The sequence below is a fragment of the Aquarana catesbeiana genome, linkage group LG07 (assembly GCF_042186555.1).
Source record: "Aquarana catesbeiana isolate 2022-GZ linkage group LG07, ASM4218655v1, whole genome shotgun sequence".
NCBI lineage: Eukaryota > Metazoa > Chordata > Amphibia > Anura > Ranidae > Aquarana > Aquarana catesbeiana.
Window position 1 is genome coordinate 218472648 of NC_133330.1, and position 27455 is coordinate 218500102.

The window sequence follows — 27455 nt, forward strand, 5'->3', positions numbered from 1 at the left end:
TTTGAGGAATCACAGTATTTATGGGGCAGTCGTCCTAGACATATTATATTTCTGTCCGTCCTGCTGTATTGGCCTCTAGGGGTAGCATTGTCCATGTATCATGTCTATGTATGTTCAATGCCTTTTGCTCCTTTGATCTTTGTAGCAGGAAATTCAGCAATCATCTTGTCAGCTATGGTCCTTTTCAAGCTTGTTTACAGAGGGCTAATCAGGGATTTCCATGTTATTACACCAGACGGACAGGAGCCAAGCTTTTGTTCAGCCTTGCTTCTTTCAGATGAATAATCTGATATGCTACAAAGCTTTGATGTGCAACTTGTTACATTCCAAAGGCCACCTGTCTGCATCAACCAGGAGTGAAACTCCAGAAATATGATATTAAACCATGTTGCCTTCCAACAGTCATGTTGCAACCAAAAACGTAAATGTATATTATAGGGATTTAATGTAATAGACTAACACAAAGTGGCACATAATTGTGAAGTGAAAGGAAAATGATAAATGGTTTTCCAAATTTTTTACAAATAAATGTTTGAAAAGTGTGGCGTGCATTTGTATTCAATCCCCTTTTACATTGATACCCCTAACTAAAATCTAGTGGAACCAATTGTCTTCAGAAGTCGCCCAATTAGTAAATAGAGTCCACCTGTGTGTAATTTAGTCTAAGTATTAATACAGCTGTTCTGTAAAGCCCTCAGAGGTTTGTTAGAGAACCTTAGTGAACAAACAACTTAATGAAAGCCAAGGAACACACCAGACATGCAAGAAAAAACAAATGCAGGCGCCTCTGAGTTAGACTGTAAAGTGTGTATTAATAAAAACACATATAGCAACTTACATCCAGGTAAACAAGGAAGGGTACATCTGTGGGTAAACGCTCTGTGGGGCATCCATCACACTGGTCAGTAGAAGGTATGCTGTCTCAGCCGCTCTGTGGGCTCTCCCTGCCGGCAGGAAGATGGTATGATGGTAGAGAGCTGGAGAAAGGCTCGGAACACTTCCTGGATCGCAGTGCTAAAGGGGATGACCTCACAGGCTTGATCGTGACATGTTTCTGGGCTGGTGCACCCTGATAGTGGGAGGAATGCGTGCTCCTTTTTTCAAGCTAGTTCAGATGAGCTGGATGTACTAGTATTTATATATACCTAGTGCTGCCATCTAGTGGAAAGTTTGTATTTCTAAAGGCAGCATTTTTAGTAAACATTAAACAATCCCACCACCCCCGATTTATGTCATGCTCATGGATCACATGACAGTCATGTGATCCATGAGCATGACATATATCAGGGGTGGTGGGATTACCAGATCAGTAAGTAAATGTATCCAACATAGGTACCATGATGCACTTGTTTTAAAGTGGATTGAAAACCCAATGTCATCCTTTCTAAACTACTGCCATAGGGGTTATCTATAAGGATATACATGCCTCCTGCATTGATCTTTACCTGTCAAATGTTTCCCCTCTGTCTGTTATTAGACCTGAAAAACTGCAGATTCTGTGGGTGGGTCTGTTGTCGGGAGCTCGGTGGGTGGAGTCGTGATGTCAGTTGACTCCCTGCCCACCTCTACACTCCCCTTGTCAATATGCATTTTCACCTGTGTATTTCTTACACTGAACTTCTGCTATGAGCTCTAACATCCAGTGAAAAGACAGGAAAGTAACCACATGACTTCAGCATGCCAAATCATGCTGAAGTGTGGAACAGCCAATCCTTGCAGAGCTGCTGAAGAAAGGAGTGGGGGTGGCAATTAAAAAATAATGCATGTCTTAGGCAAGTGCACAAGATATGTAAATCACTTGTCACTCACAGCAAGGGGGAGGATTTGACAAAGTTTTTCTGTTTGTCAAGTTTTATCTCACTGAACAATAAAAGAGGATTGCTCAGAGCTCAAATGATAGGAAATCTTATACTCTACATTATGACATCAAAAAAAAAAAAAAATTCGGGTTTACATCCACTTTAAGACCTATCTTCTCTATCTAATCATGCACAATAATATATACGTATATAATCTAATTCTACACTGCGGAACACCATCCCATGTTCTGCATCTATGAGTTGCTAGATACACATCCTATATAATCTAATATATCATTGTTTTTTTGCCCTTTTTTGATATCATACACTCTGCCATTTTACTCCTATCAATGAGACCCCTGCTTCTATCCTTTGGAATACTATCCACAATTTTAATTAATTTTTATATAAAATCTTCTAATTTTTTATCAGACAATATCTGCTTATAGCACATTTACATAATAAAGGTTACGTAAACATAACCAGTGATGTCATATTAATACTGTATATAATGGTATTTCAGATATACCTACTGTATTTATCGGCGTATAACACGCATGGGCGTATAACACGCACATTCATTTTAAGGGGGAAGTTTAGGGAAAAAAACTTAAATTTTTAATAAGGAACTTTGAAGCACAATAAGGGTCATTGCCCATTTGCAGCCTCACCATTGCCATCAATGCAGCAGCCTCACCATTGCCATCAGTGGAGCCTGATCGATGCCCATCTGCAGCCTAGAGGGGACAGGGAGGAGGGCAGGACGAGCGTCTACAGATTACATGCAGTGAGAATCTCCTATGATTGACAGAACAGTGGTCCAATGGCAGCCTAGGAGACGGAACTTCCTATCACAGAAACCGCCAAGTAAACAGGAGATTCTCACTGTATGTAATCTGACGGCACTCATCCCGCCCCCCTCCCTGTCACCTCAAAGGCAGCTAAAATTGAAGTATTGGCGTATAACACGCACATGCTATTTGCACCCAATTTTCATGGTGAAAAAATGAGTGTTATACGCTAATAAATAGAGTAATTACAATCTAAAATTTACTACATATCAAAGCTGAATCCACCCCTCAATGGTAAAGATGAAATAATGGCGCTGTCCCCACTGACTGTGGGAGTGAGACAGGCGCTACCGCACGCCCTGATGACGTGGAGTGAGCTGGAAGTGCACTGAATCACAAAGACTATATGTATGGGATGTTAGAATGACCAAACAAATATACACGCACTATTAGCGTAGCATGAAAAATATACACACATGGAAATATGTATAAAAAACCTAATGTAGTGTGACACTGTAACACAAGTGAATAAATGAGCAAAAATGATCTAACAAACAATATGACTGAAATGCAAAATAAGTGAGCTATAAATGATGTTTACACCTCGTGACAGATGTGTGAGACTGGTATCGTAATACCGGCACTGAAAAAGCCTCCAAAAACTAGGCTCAAGGAACACGCACTAGAAAAAATTATATATATATATATATATATATATATATATATATATATATATATATATATATATATATATATATATATATATATATATATATATATAAAGTGAAATACAGTCCACATAATATGTGAAAAAATAAGGAAAAAATTCAAAAAGTGGGGGTGTCTCCAATCCACAATGCTGTGATCCAAATATCCACCACACCTCAGTGACGTGATTCCACTCCCTTCTGAAATTCAAACTCACCAGCTAATAAGGCCTCCCACTCTCGTGTTTGGCCGACAAAAGCCTCAACCCACTCTCATGGGGGTTAACAAGCGACCATTGATATCCACTGCTGTGTAAACCAAACACTCTCCTTGAGGTAGTGATTCCACATATGAGATAAGAAGAAATGCTCCAATACTGTGATAACGTTTAAAAAGTTTATTCAAAACTGAACCAACACTAATGCACTCACATTGTAGATAAAATCAATGGGCAAATCACTTCACAGCAGTCGGGAAACATCACAGCAAAACATGCAGCAATACTGATACAGTAACACACGGCCACGGCGGGCCCAGGGAGTATGGATGCTGACGATCGTCTCACCCGTTCGCAGCAGATGTTCCTCCACTGACCCCCCGCTCGTGTAACCCGTCACTCCTTCCTCTAACAGGCTTGAGGCTTTTGTCGGCCAAACACGAGAGTGGGAGGCCTTATTAGCTGGTGAGTTTGAATTTCAGAAGGGAGTGGAATCACGTCACTGAGGTGTGGTGGATATTTGGATCACAGCATTGCGGATTGGAGATACCCCCACTTTTGGAATTTTTTCCTCATTTTTTCACATATTATGTGGACTGTATTTCACTTTTTATATATAGATTTATGTATATTTTTTCCAATATATATATATATATATATATATATATATATATATATATATATATATAAAATTTTTCTAGTGTGTGTTCCTTGAGCCTAGTTTTTGGAGGCTTTTTCAGTGCCGGTATTACGATACCAGTCTCACACATCTGTCACGAGGTGTAAACATCATTTATAGCTTACTTATTTTGCATTTCAGTCATATTGTTTGTTAGATCATTTTTGCTCATTTATTCACTTGTATTACAGTGTCACACTACATTAGGTTTTTTTATACATATTTCCATGTGTGTATATTTTTCATGCTACACTAATAGTGGGTGTATATTTGTTTGGTCATTCTAACTCATCCCATACATATAGTCTTTGTGATTCAGTGCACTTCCAGCTCACTCCACGTCATCAGGGCGTGCGGTAGCGCCTGTCTCACTCCCACAGTCAGTGGGGACAGCGCCACTATTTCATCTTTACCATTGAGGGGTGGATTCGGCTTTTATAGTTATAATTTTAAAGTGGCAGCTCCAATCGGTTTGTCTTTTATCATATAGAGCGCAGAGGTGGTAGTACGGGTCTTGGCGGTTTTTACCTGTTCACCTACAGTTTATATTTACTACATATCGCTAGTGCGATATAATTTCCATCTATATTACATTATATTTATTTCCATATCACAAATGCATATTGCCATTGCCTTTTTGAATGCACATATGGAATATGTGGAATATACATGTGTATTTTTTTTCTACCAAAGAATGTATTTTGCCTCTATCCATTTATTATTTAATGTTTACTAAAAATGCTGCCTGTAGCAATACGAACTTTCCACTAGATGGCAGCACTAGGTATATACAAAATACATAGTACATAATAAATATATAGTACATCCAGCTCATCTGAACTAGCTTGAAAAAGGAGCGCGCATTCCTCCCACCACCAGGGTGCGCCAGCCCAGAAAAATGTTGCGATCAAGCCTGTGAGGTCATCCCCTTTGTGCGATCCAGGAAGTGTTCCAAGCCTTTCTCCAGCTCTCCACCATCATACCATGTTACAGTCTAACTCAGAGGCACCTGCATTTGTTTTTTCTTGCATATCTTGGCTGGCCCTGAAACAATAGACTATTTTTAGGCTGCATAGCAGCCCACTGGCCACTTGGACTTCAGTACTATAGGATCTGTTTCAGTATCAGCGCCACGTGTATATTTGTACACACCAGACAGGTCAGGGATAAAGTTGTGAAGTTTTAAAGCAGGGTTAGGTTATAAAAAATAAAAAAAAAATATCCCAAGCTTTGGACATCCCACGGAGCACTGTACAATCCATCATCTGAAAATGGAAAGAATATGGCACAACTGCAAACCTACCAAGACATGGCCATCCACCTAAACTAACAGGCCGGACAAGGAGAGCATTATTTAGAGAAGCAGCCAAGAGGCCCATGGTAATTCTGGAGGAGCTGCAGAGATCCACAGATCGAGTGGAAGAATCTGCCCCCAGGACAACTATTAGTCATGCACCCCACAAATCTGACCTTTTATGGAAGACTGTCAAGAAGAAAGTCCTCCTTAAAAGAAAGCCATAACAAGTCCAGTTTGCAAAAAGCCATGTGGGGGACACAGCAAACATGTGGAAGAAGGTGCTCTGGTCAGAGAAGACCAAAATGTAACTTTTTGGTCTAAAAGCAAAACGCTATGTGTGGAGCAAAACTAACAATGTACATTACCCTGAACACACCATTCCCACCATGAAACGTGGTGGTGGCAGCATCCTGTTGTGGGGATCCTTTTCTTCAGCAGGGACAGGGAAGCTGGTCAGAGTTGATTTGGAAGATGGATGGAGTCAAATACAGGGCAATCTTCGAAGAAAACCTGTTCGAGTCTACAAAAGACTTGAGACTGGAGCGGAGGTTCACCTTCTAGCAGGACAATGACCCTAAACATACAGCCAGAGCTACAATGGCATGGTTTAGATCAAAGCGTATTCATGTGTTAGAATGGCCTAGTCAAAGTCTAGACCTAAATCCAATTGAGAATCTGTGGCATTCTGAAAATTGCTGTTCAGAAGCTCTGACAGAGCTTGAGCTATTTTGCAAAAAGAATGGACAAAAATGTCACTCTCTAGATGTGCAAAGCTGGTAGAGACACCCCCAAAAAGACTTGCAGCTGTAATTGCAGTGAAAAAGGTGGTTATACAATTGCACGCCACACTTTTCACATTTATTTGTAAAAAAAATTGGAAAACCATTTATCATTTTCCTTCCACTTCACAATTATGTGCCACTTTGTGTTGGTCCATCACATAAAATACATTTACGTTTTTGGTTGTAATGTGACAAAATGTGAAAAATGTCAAGGGGTATGAATACTTATTCAAGGCACTGTATGTGGGGCGGGGGGGTGCCTTTCTTCCAAACAGCTCACACACAGTGTATGCCCAGACTGCCCTCCCACTGCTGAAACAGGAAGAAAAATCTCTACCATGATATGCACTTTCTAAAGAACATAGAAAGCTGAAGACAGCAGATATACATGTAAAACTTATGTAGGGAGATTTGTTTCATCTATGTGTATCATCTGAGGCTGTTCACTTCACTGGGTATATATGAGGGTTAAGTTGTTGCTGTTCTATGTTGCTATGCTGGGTATGTCTCACAATCTATGAGAACACGTTCTGTGCCCTGTACTGTATAATGTAGATGAGGAATTCACAGGTAAGTCAAAAATCCTATTTTGAAGTACGATACAGGACAGAAATCCCACCCCTCTGTCTTGATCACTTGTTGCTTGCTAAAAAAAACTTAAAACTCATGGAGTGGACTAGGTTATTTGGGTTTGCTCTAGGGGCAGCCCTAGCCCTATTGTCACCAATGACCTGAGCATAACAGTCTTCTGTTTCCATAGAATTTAGAAGTGTTAGAATCTCTCTTGGGCAAAGACCGATGCATACAACAACACATAGCCAGGCCATGCTACTGGAAATAGAATTATGTTCCATAAGGGTAAACTTTCATATTGGTATGTTTCAATAATCTTCTGAGACTGGTACTAATTAAAAACTTATTAAAAGAGCAGTTTTACTTTTAAAAAAAAACTGACACTTAAGGTAGATTAGTAGGTCACAGACTTATTTAAAAAGCTGGAGGTTACAATCTTGTAGTTTTTGAACAGCTGAAGAGACGGCAATAACATTTGAGTACAGTTCCTAAAGTGGTTCTAAAGACAGAACATTTACCTTAATGCATTCTGGTTACAAAATATTCCAGTGGAATTATCGTTTAGCTACATACAGTTTACATGCTTTGTGTACCAGCAGTGAGGCTAGAACTTTTTGTCTTGTACCTGGAACTAAGACAGCTTTTTTTCTTTGAATGAAAACCAAGCTTCCTTTGACTGAGGTGGGCAGATGAGATGATGTCTCAATATGACTCGGCCCACCAGAGGAAACTTTGTATTAATTCGTAGAATGCAAAGCGGCCTACGAATGGCTGAGTGCTGCTTTGTTCTGGGTGTGAGTTGAGAAGTTCTGGTTTCCTTGCTGAAACACAAGGCTGTATACTGTGTGTAGCTGAGTATACATACATTTTATACAGCTCACCCAGTGTAAAAAATAGGAATTAGTTAAAGGAACAGTAAAACTTGGAATTCAGCTTTAAGTTCATTGTGGATTTCTGTACAACTTGTAACTTCAGTTTTTATCTCCAGTGCTGGGAGTTTTAACAAGCACCAGAGTTAAGTCTGCTTACGTTTTGTTGTACCTTTTTTATTGAGGCGTGCATGTCGGGTTCAACTGGGACATATCAGAGTTGCAGCTTTGCCTGTAAAAACCCAAATATGTAGAATTTATTCCGCAAAGTGCAAGTTTCTTGGCTGTCTCTTGCTTTAATTCTAAGATGACTAACCTTGAACTAGTATGCAAAACTCCTGCTCTGTGTTTTGGGAAGTGTCTCAAACTATTGAATCGGTTGAACTAAACTGATAAGCAGACATCCAGCAATTTAGGAGTAGCAGCCATCTGTATATTTACCTTGGAATGTTGTCTTGTCTTATTTTGTATATTGTAGTATTTTTGCCATGTTCTATATCTAAAATAAAATGCTAAAGTATGAATACATATATAAATACACACCAACTATTGGTGTATACAAATGGGCACACTTTTTTGTTGGTGTGTATAAATTTAGATGTATGCAAGCCATAGGTACAGTTTTTTTTTTTTTTTTTTTTTTTTTTAATGGGTCATTCTTTCAGGCATATACTCAGCTACTTCAACAGTATGAACAACAAAGGAGAGAGTTTGATTGCTCGCTTCAGAAGAGCACACAGCAGATGCAGAACCGAGTGAGTGAGTTGGAACTATCCAACAAGGAACTTCTTGAAAGGAGATACAAAGCAGAATCCACTGTCCGAGAGCTTCATTCAAAGGTCCAAGGACTGGAAGAGGTAACAAGTGCAGACTTTAAAATCTATTATTTAAGGAAACTGCTTTTTGTTCTCTGCATATAACCACCTTTGAAGTATAGAAATCAGGTGATATACTGTACCTTTCCTTTATCACTAAAAACATTTGATTGTGTTTGTCTTCTTTGGAAAGATTACCTTTTACTCTTCTGTGACAGATTACTTCAAGTATAGGCAATAAGGAGAAATCCTCCCAGGAGATCAGACAACAGTAAACTACTACTAAACCTTGGTGTTCTTCCTAAGGAGCACTTGTTACTTCCTATGTACTCTTACATCAACTAAAAAAAAAAATAGACCCCCACTAAATACACCTATTTTTAGGACACGTGTACATGGCATAAATACCCTTTTGCATAGCACATGGACACCAGAGGTAGAAGAACACATAAAGGGCAGTCGTTTAGGTTTAATTTAAAAATTTTAAACCCAAACGCTGACATTTTAATTTTTTATTTTTTGTACATCAGAGGACACAGAGCAGGTTATATAAATCATGACTACCTGGGTTATTTGTCACCTATGGGTGAATGTACACTGGCAGAAACAGGCAGGAAGTCCTTCCCTACATAACCCCTCCCATACAGAAAGTACTTCGTTTTTTTTTCAAGTGCCTGAATGTAATGGTTACAAGTGTGCAGCTCTCTACACAAACACTGTCATGTGCTCAAAGGGAGATAAAGTCCCCAAGGGTCTACCTGGACATTGCCTGGGTAAAGGTTGGAAGTTTGTATTTTTAGACAGATCTTGTGGCGAGATTGGCAAGTCCCTGTAAGCCAATTTTGGTATCCATTTTATTGCTGTGTTTAAATGTATTTGTGCATTGTTCCCCTTTCCCACAATAGAAGGCAATTGTTATTGAGCTTCTGTGGTCACTGTTTTTCTGGTTTTGGGCTGGCTGCTTGCCTCCAGCTGTATGTGTGCTCTTTCTCTTTTCCCTTCTAGAGAGCATTTGCTATTGGCAGCCTCTGTTCACACTGTGCAGCAGTTGTAACCATGGGGTCACACAGTAGCAGAACGCTAACGAATCCGAACTTCTGGTCTCTGGCCACAACCTAAAGTGATGTCACCCGGCTCTTCCCGACGTGTTGCGTCACTGACACGTGACTTTTTCAAGGGTTGGGTGACTATCGCTGGAATTTGTTAATCCGGTTACCATAGGAAACGGATATATAGTCTCTGTCCAGTAATACATCAGATTATTGATTCCTTACTCATCACACATTATCCCTCCTTACGTTCATATTTTTTTGGGATCTACAGATTCAAATATCTACATATTTATGTCTTATTTTATTACAATTTTAATTATTGTTTATTTTCATTTTTTTTTTTTTTTTTTTACATCTTTATTTTATTTTTGTATTCATAGTTCAACGCACATGGTATAATTCAAATTTTATTAATATTTACAGAAGACGTATTTACTAATTATGTGCACATTATTCTATATTGTTTTTACTGTGTCATAATGTTTTTGCTAATTTATACTGTTCATGATTATGCTGTCCTTTACCATGTTAACCGGACGAACTCCAGATTGCTATTTTATGTTTACCATTGAAAGTATGCCATCTGACTTATTTCCTTCTAAGATATGTTCAGAGTGCATTCAGATGTATTGGCATTTGTTTTGAGTAAAGGAAATGTGGTTTATGTCAATATGCGGTTCCTATGGTAACCGGATTAACTTAAATTCCGGTGTTCTATCAGATAGCCGCTACCCGGCCTGTTGCACATGCGCGGTGCACAGCCGAAGTGACGTTGCCTCATGGCCATCTTCGTACACACGCTCACGTCTGCAGTAAGCCCAGAGTTATAAGTCGGCAAGCGGACATCTTTATACACCCACCGAAGTCTTGCTTTTCACAGTTATTTTTAATAGTAAACTCAGCTTATATAGTGAAATGCAGTATTTAGAAGTCCGTAACACTGTTTTGATATTGAATTTTAAAAGCAGATTTCACAGGTTTGCTGATGTGACCGCAGCTCTTAAAATTACTATACTGCTGGATGTATAGCATAATTTTAAACTAAGTTTCTACATTGTTTTAATCTGTCATTAATACTACACCGTGAGGAATCTTATTCTTATTCCATGTGCGAGCCGAGTACTATCTCCTAATGAGTGAAATTCACTCCATGAAGAACTGTGATTTAATTTAAGTGTGTGGCCTTTGCTTATAGTGGTGGATTGTTTGGTTTGAGCACTGAACTGCACGATTGCCTGAATATCACTAGATTTTGAAGCAGGATTTCTGCACTTCACTAGGAACTTTATTTTGTTATTGTGGTGTTCACATTCTTTGCACTGGATTCATTGTGGCTATTTTTGAAGTGATATTCACTGTTTTGCTTTATTTTTGGTCACCAATTGCACTTAATATATAGATATATATTTTTATCTATAATATATCGATCTCATTTGCATATGTTTTTTTACATATGATTAATATAGCGTTATTTTTGTTCACTTAGAAAATTATAGATTTAGTGCCACTCCTTTAATACATTAACATAACAGGATATTACCACCTCAATGCTTTACTGTAGGAATGGTGTTATTTGGATGGTGCGGAATGGTATTGGATTTTAGCGAGACATATATAGTTTGGTGTTGAGGCCAAATAATTAATTTTAGTCTCCTCTGACCATAACACCTTTTTTCCATGTTGCCTCAGAATCTTTGAGATGCGATTTAGGTGGTCAGATGAGACTAAAACTGAATTTATTTTCTATACCCTGTGTTACAAAGGAGGATTTGTCAGCTGCCTGGTGAATTTAGAGAATAATCTTGCTGGTCTGTTCGCCTCAATGGGGCGAAGTACTAAGAAGCATAGTCACTCTCCTTCGCTGGTCCCCTCTACTTTTTTTTTTTTTTTTTTTTTTGTAAAGGATTTTGTGGATGATGAGCAGATAGTGGATGTAGCGGAGCCTGACACTGAAGGGTCAGTTGTTTTTACATTTGAGTCGCCAGAGTCTAAGGAACCTCAGGTTCAAGGTGTTTTTTAGGTCCAGACCGGCCTAGTTAAGTTAATATATGGGATGGTCCTCAGTGATTAAATTTCTCTAAGAGTCTTCCAGGACAGCCCTTGAGACCTAGGGCTCCTGCCAAGACAGGAAACACGTTAACCCCCACCAGATAAAAGGGCGGTCCTCCAGGCCCCATGTCATTAGTGTTTCTTCCAGACGGGGGGGTAACGTCTCCTGGAACTGGTTCCCCTAGGTCTCATGAACATGGCTCCTGTGGCGTTTTGGGGTGGTATTCCTACCTTCTTCTTAGGTCCCAGAGCGGCACATCCACCAGTGGAGTAGGCTTGTGGCTGCTGTCCCTGCTTCTGAGTGCATGGGGAATGCCAGCACCGCGGTGTATGTTGGAGCTCCGGTCCGCGAGCTGCATGGTGGCAGTCGGCTGTTCTCTCCCTGTTAAACAGCGTGGCTGGAGTGTGCAGGGGAATAGAGGAAGCCGTGCGTGAAGAGGCGGAACTTATGCGTTCCAAGCTGGCCCAAAGGAAGTACCCGGCAGGGTCACTTCCGGGGCGTGTGACGTCATCAGCGGGCGCCGGAGACGCTAGTTTCTGTCTCTAAACAGTGCGAACAGGGACGCTGGGAAGCTGGTGTTTTAAAAGGTTGAAACCCGGCAGTGGCTGCGGACCACTACAGGGGCGGGCCCTAACACCAGCACCTCACAGGTAAGCCTGAAGTGTATTTTACTTGCACATCTTGTGAGTTTTCTCCCCCTTGTAACCAGTAGGGACTAGGTGAAGGGGGCGCATTTTGCCTTTCCTCCTGCACGCGGTGTTATGGAGTGTATGAGGCATAAAATTTATTGGGGTCATTTGTTCTCTTGCAGGCCAAGACTCGGGACAAGGCCCAAGCGCAGCCACCAAAAAGAAAATGTGCTGTTTGCAGAAACAAATTGAGCTCCTCATGGAGCAAAGCAGTTTGCTGCACCTGTATAGACAGCCTAGTTAAAGCGGTTGTATAGTCAAAATGTTAACTTTTACCTACAGGTAAGCCTATAATAAGGCTTAACTGTAGGTAAAAAAAAATATCTCCTAAACCTGTACGGTTTAGGAGATATTCCCCTTGCAATGAGCCGCTGACTGCAGCGGCGCATACGCACAGGGGATTCTTGGCTGCAAGCCCGGCAGAAGCCAGACCTTGCCGGAAAGAAATCTCCAGTGCGCATGCGCGGGAGTGACGACATCGCGGCTCCAGCCACTCACAGCGCTGGAGCCGCGATACCCGGAAGACGCGCCGAGGCAACATGTCAGCAACCTCGGCGTGGACCAGGTAAGATACCGATGCCTCGTTCTAAGGGAAGTATTTCATAATGAGCTAGTATGCGGTGCATACTAGCTCATTATGCCTTTTACCTTACAGGTGTATACAAAAAAAAAGTATCAGTGGGTTTACTACCGCTTTAAGAATGACCCTGTAGTCTCCTGTCAGAAAATGCTGACTTCTGTTAGAGATGAGCTTGCGTCTATGTTTAGCTAGTTTAAAACTCTAATTGACAAGATTCAAGTCCCCTCAGAGGGTCCATCTCCAGTTAGGACTTCAGCTGGTCCTAGCACTTCACAGAGTGCGGAGAGTGAAGACTCTGAGGCTGAAGCCGGATCTGCCCAGTCTTCTCCGGAAGAACCGGTCAAATAAAGGGCCCAGGGATAAAGAATCCTCAAGGGGCTCAAGGTATAAGTTATCATTGGAAGATGTAGATGACTTAATAAAGGCTATCTATACGACACTTGATATAGAGGAGGAGAAGGTACAATTGTCTAAACATGACCTTATGTACAAAGGTTTGCATAAGAAAAAGGCTAGGGTTTTCCCATGCATAGTTCCCTTCTTGATGCTATCAAGCTGGAGTGGGAAAATCCAGAGAGAAAACCTTTCTTTTCCGGTAACCTTAAAAGAAGGTTTCCATTTGAAGAGGACACAGCGCAGCCATGGAACAAAAATCCTAAGTTACACAAACCTCTTTTAAAAGTTTCAAAAAACTCGGACCTAGCGTTTGACGATATGGGCATGCTTAGGGATCCGATGGATAAGAGGGGATATCCTTCATAGAGCCTGGGACTCAGCCATTGGAAATCTTAAAGCAACGTTGTCCAATCTTAAACCAGCTTTGGCCTCCACTTGTGTAGCCAGAAATTTAGAAGTATGGTTGACACAAATGCAAACATACTTGTTGGCACGTGTAGAGAGCAGATTCTGAAATCTTTCCCTCTCCTCTTTCGTGCAGTGAGGTTTTTGGCTGATTCTTCCACAGAATCTGTAAGAATGACAGCTAGGACCTCGGCCTTAGTGAATTCGGCCAGAAGAAGCCTATAGCTTAAAACCTGGTCAGGCGACGCTGCCCCAAAGTTATGCCTATGTGGTCTTCCCTTAACAGGCGATAATCTTTTTGGCCCAGGTCTGCAAGAGGCGCTGGAACGCATGGCTGATAGAAAAAAGGCCTTTCCAGAGAATAAGAAAAATCCGACAGCCAGAAAGTTTTTTCTTTTTGTGGCCAAAGTAGGCAGCAAGGCCCTAGAGAAAGGGACAATAGGCCCAAGAAACAGTGGACAGGGCACAAGGGCAGAGGTAGAGGGGGCGTCTTGTTTAACCCTCCTGAACAACCCGCCAAGCCACAGTAACTCATTTCTCCCAGTGGGAGGAAGATTGAGGGGCTTTTCTCCCATGGTGGGCAGCAGTCACCTTGATCTAGAGACCAATGGGTACAGCTTGGAATATTCTTGCCAGCCACCAGAGCGATTTATTGGTCACCTTCCCTCCCCAAGATCGGGTAAAAGCAAGGACCCTGGGTCTCCAACATGGAGACTTGTTAGATCAAAAGGTCCTGATTCCGGTTCCCCGGTCGGTTCAGGGCAAGGGATTTTATTCCCATATATTTGTTGTCAGAAAGTTGTCAGGAAAATATCGGCTTATGCTGAACCTCCGGTCTCTAAACCATTCGATCAGGTACAAGCACTTTCGTATGGAGACGGTGTGCTCAATCAAAAACCTGCTTTACCCAAACTGCTTCATGGCCACTTTGGATTTGAGGGATGCCTATCTGCACATCCCTATCCATCCAGCCTTCCAAAGATTCTTGAGACTAGCGGTCAAGATGGGAACAGAGATTCGGCACTTTCAATTTCAAGCCCTCCCCTTCGGTCTGTCCTCAGCCTCACACATTTTTACAAAGGTATTGTGGGAGGCTCTGGTTCTGCTAAGGTTAAAGGCGATGACTATTATCCCTTACCTGGATGACCTCCTAGTGGGGGCGGAGTCATACCAAAATTTATTAGCGGATCTCCAGACTGTACAGGACTTCCTTCAATCTCTAGGCTGGTTAATAAACAAAGATAAGTCTTCCTTAATTCTTGCCCAGAAAGTGACACATCTGGGGTACGAATTTTGCTCAGTAGACCAAAAAGTTTTTCTCCCGCAGAAAAAGATCTCAATCAGTCGGTCTCGCTGAGAGAGGTTTCAAGAGCTGTGGGTCTGGTGACCTCTTGCTTTCCCGCAGTGCAATGGGCAAGATTTCATCAATGCCCAATACAGCTGTTTCTACTAAGGAACTGGGACGGAGTCGCAAGTTCCCTGAAATCAAGGGTCTTTTTACCCTCCAGGGTAAAAAGAAGCTTGTGGTGGTGGAGGACACACCTGTACATAAAGAGGTCTACCATGGTCCATTCCTATGTCCCAGAGGATCACAATGGATGCTAGTTCCTGGGGATCGGGAGCCCACCTCAGCAACACAATGGCACAGGGAGAATGATCCTCAAGGGAAGCAAGAGCTTCATCGAATCAGAGCCTTGCAGGCATTTCAGACTGAAATCAGGGGTCACAATCTCCAGATTCTATCCGACAATATCGCTACGGTTGCGTACCACAACAAACAGGGAGGTACGAGGAGTCGGATACTTCAATCTATCGCCCAGGAGATTTTATCATGGGCAGAAGGGAATCTAGCCTCAATTACAGCAGTGCACCTGAAGGGGACACAAAGCTGTTTGGCAGATTATTTCGGCCTCTGAAATAGGTCGAGACAATTGGTCCCTTTATCCCGAAATCTTTGTGGGTCTCACCGACAGATGGGGAAGTCCCGAAGTGGATATGTTCGCAGATCAGAACAATCGCAAGACAGAAAAGTTCTTTTCTCTGAACCCATCGGATCGATCATTGGGGATCGGATCTCTGGCGAATCCGTGGCCATTCAGCCTCTGTTATGCCTTCCCGCCGATCAGGCTAATTCCAGAAATTTCTTCTAGAAGAAACAGATCTTATCCTAATAGCCACTTTCTGACCCAAGAGGCCATGGTTTTCCCTGTTACAGACTCTGGTCTCAGAGCCTCCACTGAGTCTTCCGATAAAAGAAGACTGATTATTGCAGGGTCCAGGTGGTTTCCTTAAGCTCAACGGCCTTTTATCTGAAGAAAAGATACTAAGCGCCCAGGGATTCTCTGACAAAGTAGTCAAGACCCAATTGCAGAAAACTAGTCACTAGAGCCATATATTCCAAGGTTTGGAAGAAATTTAACGCGTGGTTATCTGAAAATCAAAGATTGACTCATGATGTTCCTTCGATTTTGGAATTTTTTCAAGAGGGTGTCGACAAAGGTCTTTCAGTTAGTACCTTAAGGGGACAGGCGGCAGCTATCGGTGTTTTTATCCAATTTTCTCTCTTGGAAAATCCCACTATAGCTAGATTATTCAAACCAATTTCTAGGTCCAGGCCAGTAATGGTTAAAAGTTGTCCAACCTGGGACCTGTCCCTGGTGCTTCAAACTTTGGTAGAATTTCCTTTTGAGCCCCTAGAGGATATTTCAGTTAAGTTACTTGCCTTAAAAACAATTTTTCTTGTGGCAATGACCTCAGCTCGTAGGGTGAGTGAGTTACAGGCCCTATCAGTGAGGGAGCCTTTCCTCACAATTTTTGAGGATCGGTTTGTTTTGAAAACTGAGCCAGGATTTCTGCCTAAAGTGGCCAGTACATTCCACAGATCCCAGGACATTGTACTGCCAACCTTTTTCTAATTCGCCAAAGAGCGACCAAGAAAGAAAATTTTGTTTTTTAGACGTGAGAATAGTTTCTTCTCGTCTACCTTTAGGTCATCAAGACCTTTAAAAAAACAGGTGCCTTGTTTGTCCTCTTTTCAGGAGCACACAAGGGAAAGAGTGCATCTAAAGCCACCTTGGCTAGATGGATAAAACAAGCTATTTCTGAAACTTACAAAATTAGGGAAGTTCCTCTGCCTTTTGTCACTGCGCACTCAACAAGAGCCTTGTCTGCGTCTTGGGCTGAGAGGGCTGGAGCCTCACCAGAACAAATTTGCAGGGTTGCCACATGGTCCAATTTTGCGCCCTTCATTAAACATTATCGTCTGGATCTCCTATCTGCTCAGGAGCAGGCGTTTGGTCAAAAGGTCCTTCAGGCAGTTGTCCCTCCCTAGACTGGTAAGTTCTGGCTCACCGTCTCATGGGCTGTCCTGGAAGACACTTAGAGAAAAGCTGAGTTAGACTTACTGGTAACTCCTTTTCTGAGAGTCTTCCAGGACAGCTGGATTCCCACCCGGTTTTGTCTTGAAGTTATGTGTATTATGCATATGTTTTACAGGGACGTCCTACGTTTCTCAAGAACACTGACATGGGGCTTGGTGGCCCGCCCTTTTATCTGGTGGGGGTTAATGTGTTTCCTGTCCTGGTAGGAGGAGCCCTAGGTCTCATGGGCTGTCCTAGAAGACTCTCAGAAAAGGAGTTACTGGAAAGTCTAACTCGGCTTTTACCATTTCCTGAATCCGAGTCCCTGAAGGCACCTTGTGTTTATGGTGGGCCCTGCAAAGTTCCCAGTCTTTTCTGCCCTCATTTAGAGGTGATGTTTGCAGAAGGGGCTCACAATGACTAGGTATTTTTTTTTCCTTACTAAAGAGGTTCACTCTGCTGCATCCTACAGCGGAAAAGTTTAAGAGATGGGGTAAGCCCTCAGTTGAGGCAGCTGTTTTCCTATCTTAACAAGAATGTGACATGCCCTATAGATAATGTTGCCATCTTTAAGGCTGAAGGTCTCCTTTTTCTTTTTTGTTAGCTGGTGCTGCTATGCAGCAAGCAGTAGCAGTGTTTTGGTGTCTGTCAGAGTCTTATGGCCACATGAAGCACCTGTCTAAGAACTTGTATTCCATAGATGGTGAGGGTGATATAAGTGAAAACTTAGCAGAGTTACCTCAAGCTCTTTGTTTTCCAATGAGTGACATGAAGGATTTCACTCTTGGGACTTGTCCATTCACACACACAGTATATTTGGCTAAAAGTACTGGTCAGCAAGGTTATCCTGTAAATGCTTTCCTCGAGGCAGTCTTTTCATCACTCACAGGGCTTATCCTCCAGAGCGAAGCCTTAGCCCCAGTTCCACAAAAGAACCTGGCCCTCGAAGGCAGCAAAGGTCGGATTCCAGGTCTCCCTCTATATGAAGTGGTGTCCCCATTAGTTCAGGTGGGGGATTGTTTGCAGGCATTTGCAGATTTTTCTATGAGTCCGCAAAAGAGGGTGTATCTCTTGTCACCTGTTTGTTCAAGGAAGTAATCTTGCCACTTTCAGAACAAGAAGGGGTTCTCAGCTTTTATTTGTACCTGTTTATGGTGCCAAGCACAGATGATCGTCCAATTTTTGGATTTGAAGAGTCTCAACAAATTTCTCAAAGTACGGAGACTGTTCCAGCCAGGGGGTTTACTGACATCAGTGGACATAAGGATCTCCTTCCTCATGAGTTTTTTTTTTGGTTTTTAATAGCCAGCATTTCTAGGCCTTTTGAGCATACAGGGAGTGCCCATTTTTGGATTCCTGGATTGCTTAACCTGAATTAATCCCTTCATCAGCTGAAGCACAATTTATCTCTGTTTGCAGCCTGTAGCATTTGGATGGGTTCTCAATTTTCCAGAGGTCAGCTTGGTTCCAACCCTTTACCATACAAGTAATTAGAGGTAATTTAAAGGTTGGAGTACTTGGGATTCCACATCGTCCAGGCAAAGGCGGCAGTTCTTCCTCCAGGGGGCTCTGAGAGATCAGATGTCTAACTTCAGAGCTCTGAGGTATCCCTCAATGCATCTCTGCATAAAAGTATTGGAAAAGGTGGTTGCCTTGTTCGAGGTAGTTCCTTTTGCCAAATTCCACTGTAGGCCTATGCAACAGAATGTCCTAGGCTGGATAGAATGATTCTGTTGGATTCTCTAATGTTTCCATGTCCCAGCACTCTATGATCTCTAGAGTGGTGAATGGCTCCAATAAGGTTGGAGACAAGGAAATCTCCCCCCCACCCTTTTTTTTTTTTTTTTTTTTTTTTTTTTTTTTTGGAGAGTACTAATGAGAAACACCAGCTACTAAGAATGTGGAGGATACTTGGGTCACCTGTCAGTGTAGGGGACCTGGTCCCCATGGGAAAAGACCCATGTCCCCGCTCTAGCCGCAGTTCAAATTCCAATTGTCTCCGGTTGAATGGTTCCTCCATCTGGAGGTGTTCAGAATATTTTGTTGATGAGGGACACACCCGATGTGGATCTGAGAGTATACAGGTTCAATGCAAAGCTGGATCAGTTTGTCTATAGGACCAGGGATCCCTAGGCATTGCAGTAGATGCCCTGGTAACACTGGGGGACCAGTTCTCTCTGATTTAGGCCTTTTTCTTCTTTACAACTTATGCCATACCTGTTACGCAGAATTTGGTTGGAAGGTATATCAGTGATTCTAGTAGCAACACTCTGGTCCAGGATAATATGGTTTGTAGACATAGTAAACATGTCAGGGTGATCCCTGGCCTCTTCTGGTTCTGCTTAGCCAGACCATTAGGCCAAGGTTCAATTGCTCATCCTTTTTTTACAGCTGCTTGCTTTAAAGGCTTGGCTATTAAGGCCAGATTCCTGAGGAATAGGGGAGTGTCCAGAGGCAGGCATTCCCACACTCTTGAGAGCCAGGAAGGTTACTTCAAGTAAGATTTACCTTAGGGCCTGGAAATATTACGTAGCCTGGTGTGAGGCTAGGAACCTGCATCCATGCAAGTATGTTGTGCGCCGGAATTTGGCTTTCCTCCACTCTGGAGTAGATCTGATGCTGGCCTTGGATACGATCAAGGGACAGTTTTTGGCCTTGGCTATTTTCGAAGCCAGTTTCTTCTCTTTTGGTGCATACTCCTGTTCAAGGTGTCACACACAGTGCCTCTAGTCAGGTCAACTTTGTCCCCATGAGACTTTAGTTTGGTGGTATCAGTTTGTTAGAGACCCCTTTTTTTTGAGCCGTTTCAGGGCCTTCTGTTATTTGGTTCTTAGAAGTTTGTGTTCTTGGTATTACTACTTTTGGAAAAAGAGTGTCGGGCTGGGCATTCTTTCTTTCAAATAACCATTTTTTTGATTACTGTCTATGGTGATTCTTCAACCTCAGCTGTCATTTTTACCTAAGGTTGTTTTTAGCTTTTCATGTTAAATCAGGACATTGTTTTTTTTTTTTGTTTTGTTTTGTTTTGTTTTTTTCCCAGGCCTCAGTCGCTGGGAGAAAAAGCCCTTCACCCATTAGATGTGATTCGGGCAGTCAAAATGTATTTGAAAGTGTCTGCTGCAGTCAGTCAGCTTGATTCATTGCTCATCCTTCCTGAAGGTCCTAGAAAGGGTCAGGTGGTTACAAAGTCGTCCATTTAACAGTGAATTTGCCAGCTTATTTAACAAGCCTATGGCTTGAACGATAAAGTGTTGGAACCTCTTAGGCTATCTGTCATCAGGCGTCAGTGGCTCAGGTTTGAAAGGCTGTGACCTGGGCTTTGGTACACCTTTTTTAAGGTTTTTTACCAGGTGGATGTAACAGCTGCCGAGAATACTGCTTTTGCCTGCTTTTACCTGTAAAATCAATTTCTTGGAGTACATCATGGAACACAGAGTTCCCTCCCCTCTTTAGGGGTGTACATCCTGTATGTGAAGGGTTATGTAGGGGAGGACTACCTGTCTGTCTTTTTTTTCTTCCGTGTTGCAGGCATTCCCCCAGGTTGACCAACCTTTTCCACCACTGTCGGGCCGGGGTACCACTCATCTGAACATTTTAGTCATAGGAATGGATCTGGAAAACGTCAAACTTCTCATGCCTACTGGAACCATTTTGAGCTGCACAATAGGGGTGCACATCTTCACTGGTCTCACGATTCAATTACGATTATCCTGTACATGATTCGATTCCACAATGCAACCCGATTACTGCGCATGGTTTTTTTATCCAAAAATTCAAGCAGTCAGAACTCCATTTTTTTTTTTTTAATTTTCATTTGCTCTTAGTGCAATATCCTATTTGGGGAGGGTAATTCTCATAACCATCCCAAAAGAGGGCTACAAGCTATTAACTTTCAGTTCATTACAGAGAACAAAGGGGCATTCTTTATATCTAGAGTAAAAACAAAGGCTTCTTTGCCATAAGAGATGTGGAATAGACTGACTCTCTCTCTACTTGATTCTGGGCTGCTCAGTAGATTGTTTGAACTGAAATGCATTCCTGTCCTAAATGCACAAAATATAAGTGATAGTGACAGAGGGATGGTGGGTGGGGGGGTGAGATCAGGCAGAAGGATAGTAGTGGTGCGGGGATGGGATCGGGCAGGGAGAGAGATGGTGGGATGGATGGGATCAGTGGTAGAGGGATGGTGAGATGGGTGGGATCAGTGGTAGAGGGATGGATGGGATCGGGGGCAGAGGAATGGTGGTATGGATGGGATCGGGGGCAGAGGGATGGTGGTGGGATGGATGGGATCAGGCAGAGGCATGGTGGTGGGAGGAATGTGAGCAGTGACACTGGCACTCACCTTTTCTGTGTCAGTCGATTCCCCCTCCTCCATGTCTCTGCCTCTCTTCTCCCTTCCGGTGCCTCCAGTGATGCCTCTCCTGACGTCTGGTCTTCTCGAGCTTCACCCTCTGCACTCTACGGGCTCATCAGCTGACTTTCTGCTTCAGTGACGGGGTGGGTGCTTTATCCACCAGGCAGGCTCTGCCTCTGTGTCTTCAGGAGGCAGAGCGCCGCACGGGGGCGACGGATGACGTCATTGGAAATTCTGCCCACTCTCAGCATTGATGCAGAATTGCGAACGTCTGATTATGTTCAACACCCCTACTGCACGCCTGTGACCATCATTTTCAGACACTGGCAAAAAACTAAAGTACGTCTTGTATGGGAGGGATTATGTAGGGGAGGAAGTCCTGTCTGTTTTTTCCAGTGTCTATTCACCTACAGGTGGCGCATAACCTAGGTAGTCATGATTTATAACCTGCTTTGTGTCCCTTGATGTACTCCAAGAAGTGGATTTTACAGGCAAGTACAAAAATCCTATTGCAGCTTACCAATTCTTACATTCTTAGCGCCTTGAGGCGATTCAGTTCGCATTTGCAGCGCTCTACAAATCATTCATTCATTCATTCATTCACATGTGATTGCTGCATTATTTTCTTTTTTAAGCTTTCTTCCCTTTTTCACTTGGTAATGAAAACCAGTAAGTCTGCTGCTTTTAAACAGAACAAGCTCTCCTGCAAATGTAGCCGTTTAGAGTGCTGTGGCAAACCATTTACAAGGGTGAATCCAGATCTTCAGCTAAAAACCAAGAGGGAAAAGCGTAAACAATAAAAACAAATGCAGCCACCATATCTAATGATTGGTAAGCTGCAATATATTACAGTTTTGGGTTTAATACCGCTTTAAATCAAATACGGTGGCATGATATTTATACATAGATAGTATGGATAGTGGCAATTAAACGTATGTTTTAGTATCTTTAACTTCAGTGGCAAAAAAATGGGGGGTAACAAGAAACAAAGTCTCCCCAGCTAGTCATGTAATTAAAATAGCTTCCCAGTGCTTGGCCCGACTGGCCTTCTCACAAAGAGAGTAGTTAGAGAGTTTGGGAAAGCTCAGAGGCAATGCCAGTGGCTCTGGACTATTAAAGCACTCTGCAGCTAACTTTTACTAGACCAAAGCGTTCTAAACATAACCCATTGCCCAAAGGTCACTTCCAGGCCTAGATACAGTACTTCAAAAGCCAAGTTAAGGAGAACCTCGCTGAAAAGCTACAATCGGGGAGACCAACTCCACCAGCGATGTAAGGCAGTCCTGATTTTTTTTTTTTTTTTTAAATGCTAGCTAAAATAAAATGGCTATGAATCCATGTCCCGGTCAGTAAAAGTTTCGTCCACAAGAGGTCCGAATCGCACGTTTGTGCAATCCTTTACATCACAGCCCCCAGTACATTTATATCACAATCCCGGTCTTACACCAGTGTCCTCAGTCCTCCGCTGGTGGTGGTTTTCTTTTCTACACATGTGGTCCTTGCTGTTGCCATTGGGGCATATTCATTTCTCTGGAATCTACTTTAAACATTTGTTTCTTACCTATGTGGACTCAATTGGACTTTCTCCTTTTTGTGTTTATTTTTTCTCATTTTTTGAGTCATGAACTTTAGATCACTGTTTACTCACATATTAGTGTGAGGTTTATTTATGTCAATGTTTACATGTTTCACGTGATGTTAGTGATTATTCAAGGTACAATGACTTTCACTGTTTGATTTATACATGTGATTACCTAGTAGCTATACAAGCATTTCTTTATCATCGGGACACAGTGAGGCTAATATTTATTACCTACTGGGTTATACTTCATCTCCAGGTGCATGGACACTGGTAGACCAAAGGTCTTTAGACAGGAAGCGATCCCCTCTATAACCTCTCCCATACAGGAAGTGATCCCCTCTATAACCCCTCCCAAACAGGAAGTGATCCCCTCTATAACCCCTCCCATACAGGAAGTACTTCGTTGTTTTTTTTTTTACCAGCGTCTGCAAGGTAGATGGGCACATTTTGTTTGAGCTCTCTCAAGCTCCAGGTTTTGAAGTCCGAGCATGGTTCTAAAATGAATCAGGGGATTGACCGATCTGATCCATTTGAAACAAGCTTATATGCTAAGATAAATGGTACCCGAGCCTCGCAAAGAAGACCCAAAGATCCCGCGAGGTTTTGCCTGTAATGCTACCTCCCGGCGCTGGACCCTGCGTAGTGGAATTCTGGACACCACAGAGCTAAGGCATTTCTGCAGGGTGCTGTACAGGTACAAGGGAGTGGACCCTAAAACATGTAAAACGTACCCAGTCCTTTGAAGGTCCTCAAGTGACAGGAACCCACGTGATGGGTGAAGATTGGGCTCTTTCTAAGGTTGCCCTGCGCCTGGATGGGTAAGTGAAATCCCCCCTTATTTACTTATTGTGGGGTGCCACAATTTGTCAATCTATCTAAGGCTGAATACCAGTGTAGCGGTGACCGCAGGGGGGAGTTTTGGGCTGACTGTTGGAAAGAGTAGCTTTATTGTTGTCTTTTGTGGATGGGACCATGACTGCGCTGGCGCAAAGCATCCCGGCACACAGCCATCTTATTTAAGCTGAGAGTGGCTGACATGCGGCGCTTCCAGGGGACAGCTGTGGGACACAGAGCAGGCTCTGAAAACCTTTCGCTTTCAGCAGTTCATTCCTCCTTAACCCGGGTCACGTGACTTGCCAGGTGTTGGTTGGCAAGCTAAAGAGCTTAGTAGAATTGTTGCATAGGGGCATGGTGAGCCCTAATAAAGGATCTCCCTTCTGGGGTAAAATACCAAACCCAGGTACCTCCTTTTTATGGTTTGCAATGTCTTCAAAAAGAGGAGCGAGGCTAACACTACAGCAAAGGGTACACCTATGTCAGTAGCTCCTGAGGAGCCTATTCGAAACCCTAGTGTTGTATCACCTGAGAGACCAGAGGCTTCCGGGCAATCTGAGCCACTGCACCTGTCTGGTATTGTGCCTACAGTTAACGCTGCTCCTGCAGCCTTTATCACCAGGGATGAACTGTCCTCTGTCCTAGCCGTGTTAGAGCACAGGATTGCTGGCATGATTGCCTCCATCCCGCAGGGAGCAAAAAGCGCGACAGATCCCCCTCCCCCGAGCCTCCTTATTGGAGCAGGAATGGGTTGAGTAAGGGAAAGAGCTAGATACTAAGGAATTAGGAGAAGGCCCGGCAGATGAGTCTGCTTCTGAGGAATCTGGGCCAGAACATGTCCAGTTGGTATCAGCCTTTCAGTCACAGAGGCTTTTTTTTTTTTTTTAATTGGAAAAAAACAACTTTATTATTTCACATAAGTAACTACATTGTAAAATGATTTTCATTCAAATAAACAGTACATTTTATCAGGCATTTTGTGTGAGATTCTTCATACATACATACATACATACATACATGTTAAGGTACAAGGTTATGATGGTGTATACAACCAGTATATAAGAGACTTCATGTCATTCTACTACCAATATATTTTTAATTAAGATTTACATGGTTTAGACCTTCATTAGGACAGTCATCTTCTACTTTTACCTAAGTAGGTCTGTCTGCGAGGCATTAGGGTGTTTTAAGCACATGTTTCTCCATCCTCTAACCATCTATCCCACACCTTTGAGTACTTATGTGCTCATTTTGTATGGGCATAGACTAACTTTTTAAATGGCAATGCATCATTAACATCCCTCTTCCATTGGCGTATGGAGGGAGGCTGAACCTGCATCCATACCTTAGCTATGCCTTTACGCGTCATAAACAGAGTTTCATTTAGAAATGTAGCTTGGTATTTGTCAATTTCTACATCTGGCAGAAGTCCCAAAAGACATAATTTGGGGTCCAGTACCACCGGGGATCCCATATTGTCATGTAAGAATCAGACAATCTGCGTCCAATATGTCTGAATATTTGGACAGCTCCCTATGAGATGGAAGAATGTACCTGGTGCTGCGTAACACAAATGGCATGACTGGTCATATGTATGGAAAAATTTTGCCTTTTTGAGGGGAGTCAAGTAGGCTTTGTGTATAATGTATATTTGTCAGTCTGTCTGATAGCTTAGGGGATGTCAATCTGGTCCCTTCCATAATTTCATCCCAGTCTTCCTCCCCTATGGGGCCTATGTCTTTTTCCCATTCCATTTTTGCCTTTTGTGCAGTAGCATTTGTTGAGAGTTGATATAAGTTTAGAGTGTTCCTCTCCCAGTATTACAGCCAGGACTGGGGGAGAATCCGACACCATTTCCATATTTGGTATTTGTGTTTTTAATGCATGGCGAAGTTGCAAGTACTTAAAAGCCATCTGGTTAGGGAGTGTATATTCTTCCTTAAGCACTTGAAACTGCTTGAGTCTGGAGTCAGATAGCACCTGATGAATGTATATTATGCCATATGTAGCCCATACTGTCGAGTCTGAAAGGTATTCTAACTCCGGGAGGTGTTTGTTAAACCATAGTGGGGTGTGGGTGTGAATTTTCCCAATGTTTTGCTTTTTCAGCGTGATTTCCCATATTCTTTGATGGAGCAGCATTCCCATATTATACCTTGGGAGTTTCTTAGTAATTTGTTTCCCTCTAAGGGTAGCTTGAATTGGGGTAAATGCTGGGTGACCCGGTTTGTTACATACTAGGGATCTATAACGTTGCATTTCCTCTTTATTAAAGTGGTATATATGGGAGAGTTGAGCTGCCAAGCAATAATCTTGTAGATCAGGAAGGGACGCTCCTCCCCTATCTGTGGGGTTCTTTAAAACATGCCAAGCCAGTTTGTGTCTGCCATTACCCCATACAAATGTGTTTAAAATTGCTTCCATTTGTTTAAAGACTTTTAAAGGGATATTGAGAGGGGCATGCCAAACCATATATATAGTATTTTGGGTAACAAAATCATTTTTATTATATTTATACGTCCCATCACCCCCAGTGGCAGCCTGGACCATGTCGGGGTTTTGGACTTTATCAGGTCAAATAGGGGTGTAACATTTAAGTGTGTGTAGTCCGTCAAAGTCCTGGTGACCTCCACCCCTAGGTACTTAATTTTGGATACTCTGGGTAATGGAAGAGTTGGGTTTGTTTTGGGGGGGGGGGGAGCTGTCCAGTGGGAGAATTTGAGATTTGTCCCAGTTAATACGCAATCCCAAGTAGCTACCCATTTTTCCAATAATTTCGAGTGCGGCCTGTAGTGAAGGTCCTTGGTCTGCCAGATACAAAATTGTGTCATCAGCATATAGACCTATTTTATCTACTGTATGACCTCTTCTCAGTCCCTTTACATTAGTGTCTGCTCTAATGGCAATTGCCAGTGGCTTCGCTGCCAGGCCATATAGTAGGGGGGACAAGGGGCATCCCTGTCTTGTACCCCTCTCCAGAGGGAATTGCTCTGAAAGCCAGCCGTTAACAAATACCCTTGTTTTAGGTGTCTGGTAAAGAAGCTGCACAAACTGTGGACCAAATTATAATTAATTATGTAGGCACTCCCACAGATACGGCCATTCTACGGAATCAAAGGCTTTGGCAGTGTTAAGTGCTACCACCACCCTGGTTCCGGAAGTCACAGAGGCTTTTAATCCAGTCTCTTACCGAGATGTTTCATTCTGCCTTTAAGTTACCTCCTGCAGAGGTTTCTGAGCCTCCCTTGTCCTCTTTGGGGTCCCTGAAGCCTCCTCAGGCTTTCCCCTTGCACCCGCTGTTGGAACAGGCAATGTATGCTGATTGGTAACATCCTGACAGGAATTTTGTTCCGCCTAAGAGGTATTCCCTTTATATCCCATGGAGGAAAAGTTTGTTAAGAAATGGAGAACAAGTTCTTTTTTTTTTTTTTTTTTTTAAATATATTTTTATTGAAAAAAAACAGGATGTTCAAAACAGTACATGGAATAGTCATACTGTATACAAATAGTTCAAACATTGACAAAAGTACTATCCAAGGAGAGGGTCATCTGAATAAAATTAGTACCTCATCATGAGATCTATATGGTCTGGTAAAGTAATAACCCTGATTAAGAACACCA

The 27455-nt window shown here is 42.5% G+C and overlaps 1 protein-coding gene across 2 annotated transcripts in view; it reads left to right on the forward strand.

The window, feature by feature from the left end:
• The window catches only part of SASS6 (SAS-6 centriolar assembly protein), a 139557-nt gene that overhangs the window by 67286 nt on the left and 44816 nt on the right, over positions 1–27455 (forward strand). For both annotated transcript variants that reach the window (XM_073593047.1, XM_073593049.1), the window contains one exon: positions 8381–8572. In XM_073593047.1, the coding sequence (XP_073449148.1) occupies positions 8381–8572 (192 nt within the window). The remainder of the gene's footprint in view (positions 1–8380; positions 8573–27455) is intronic.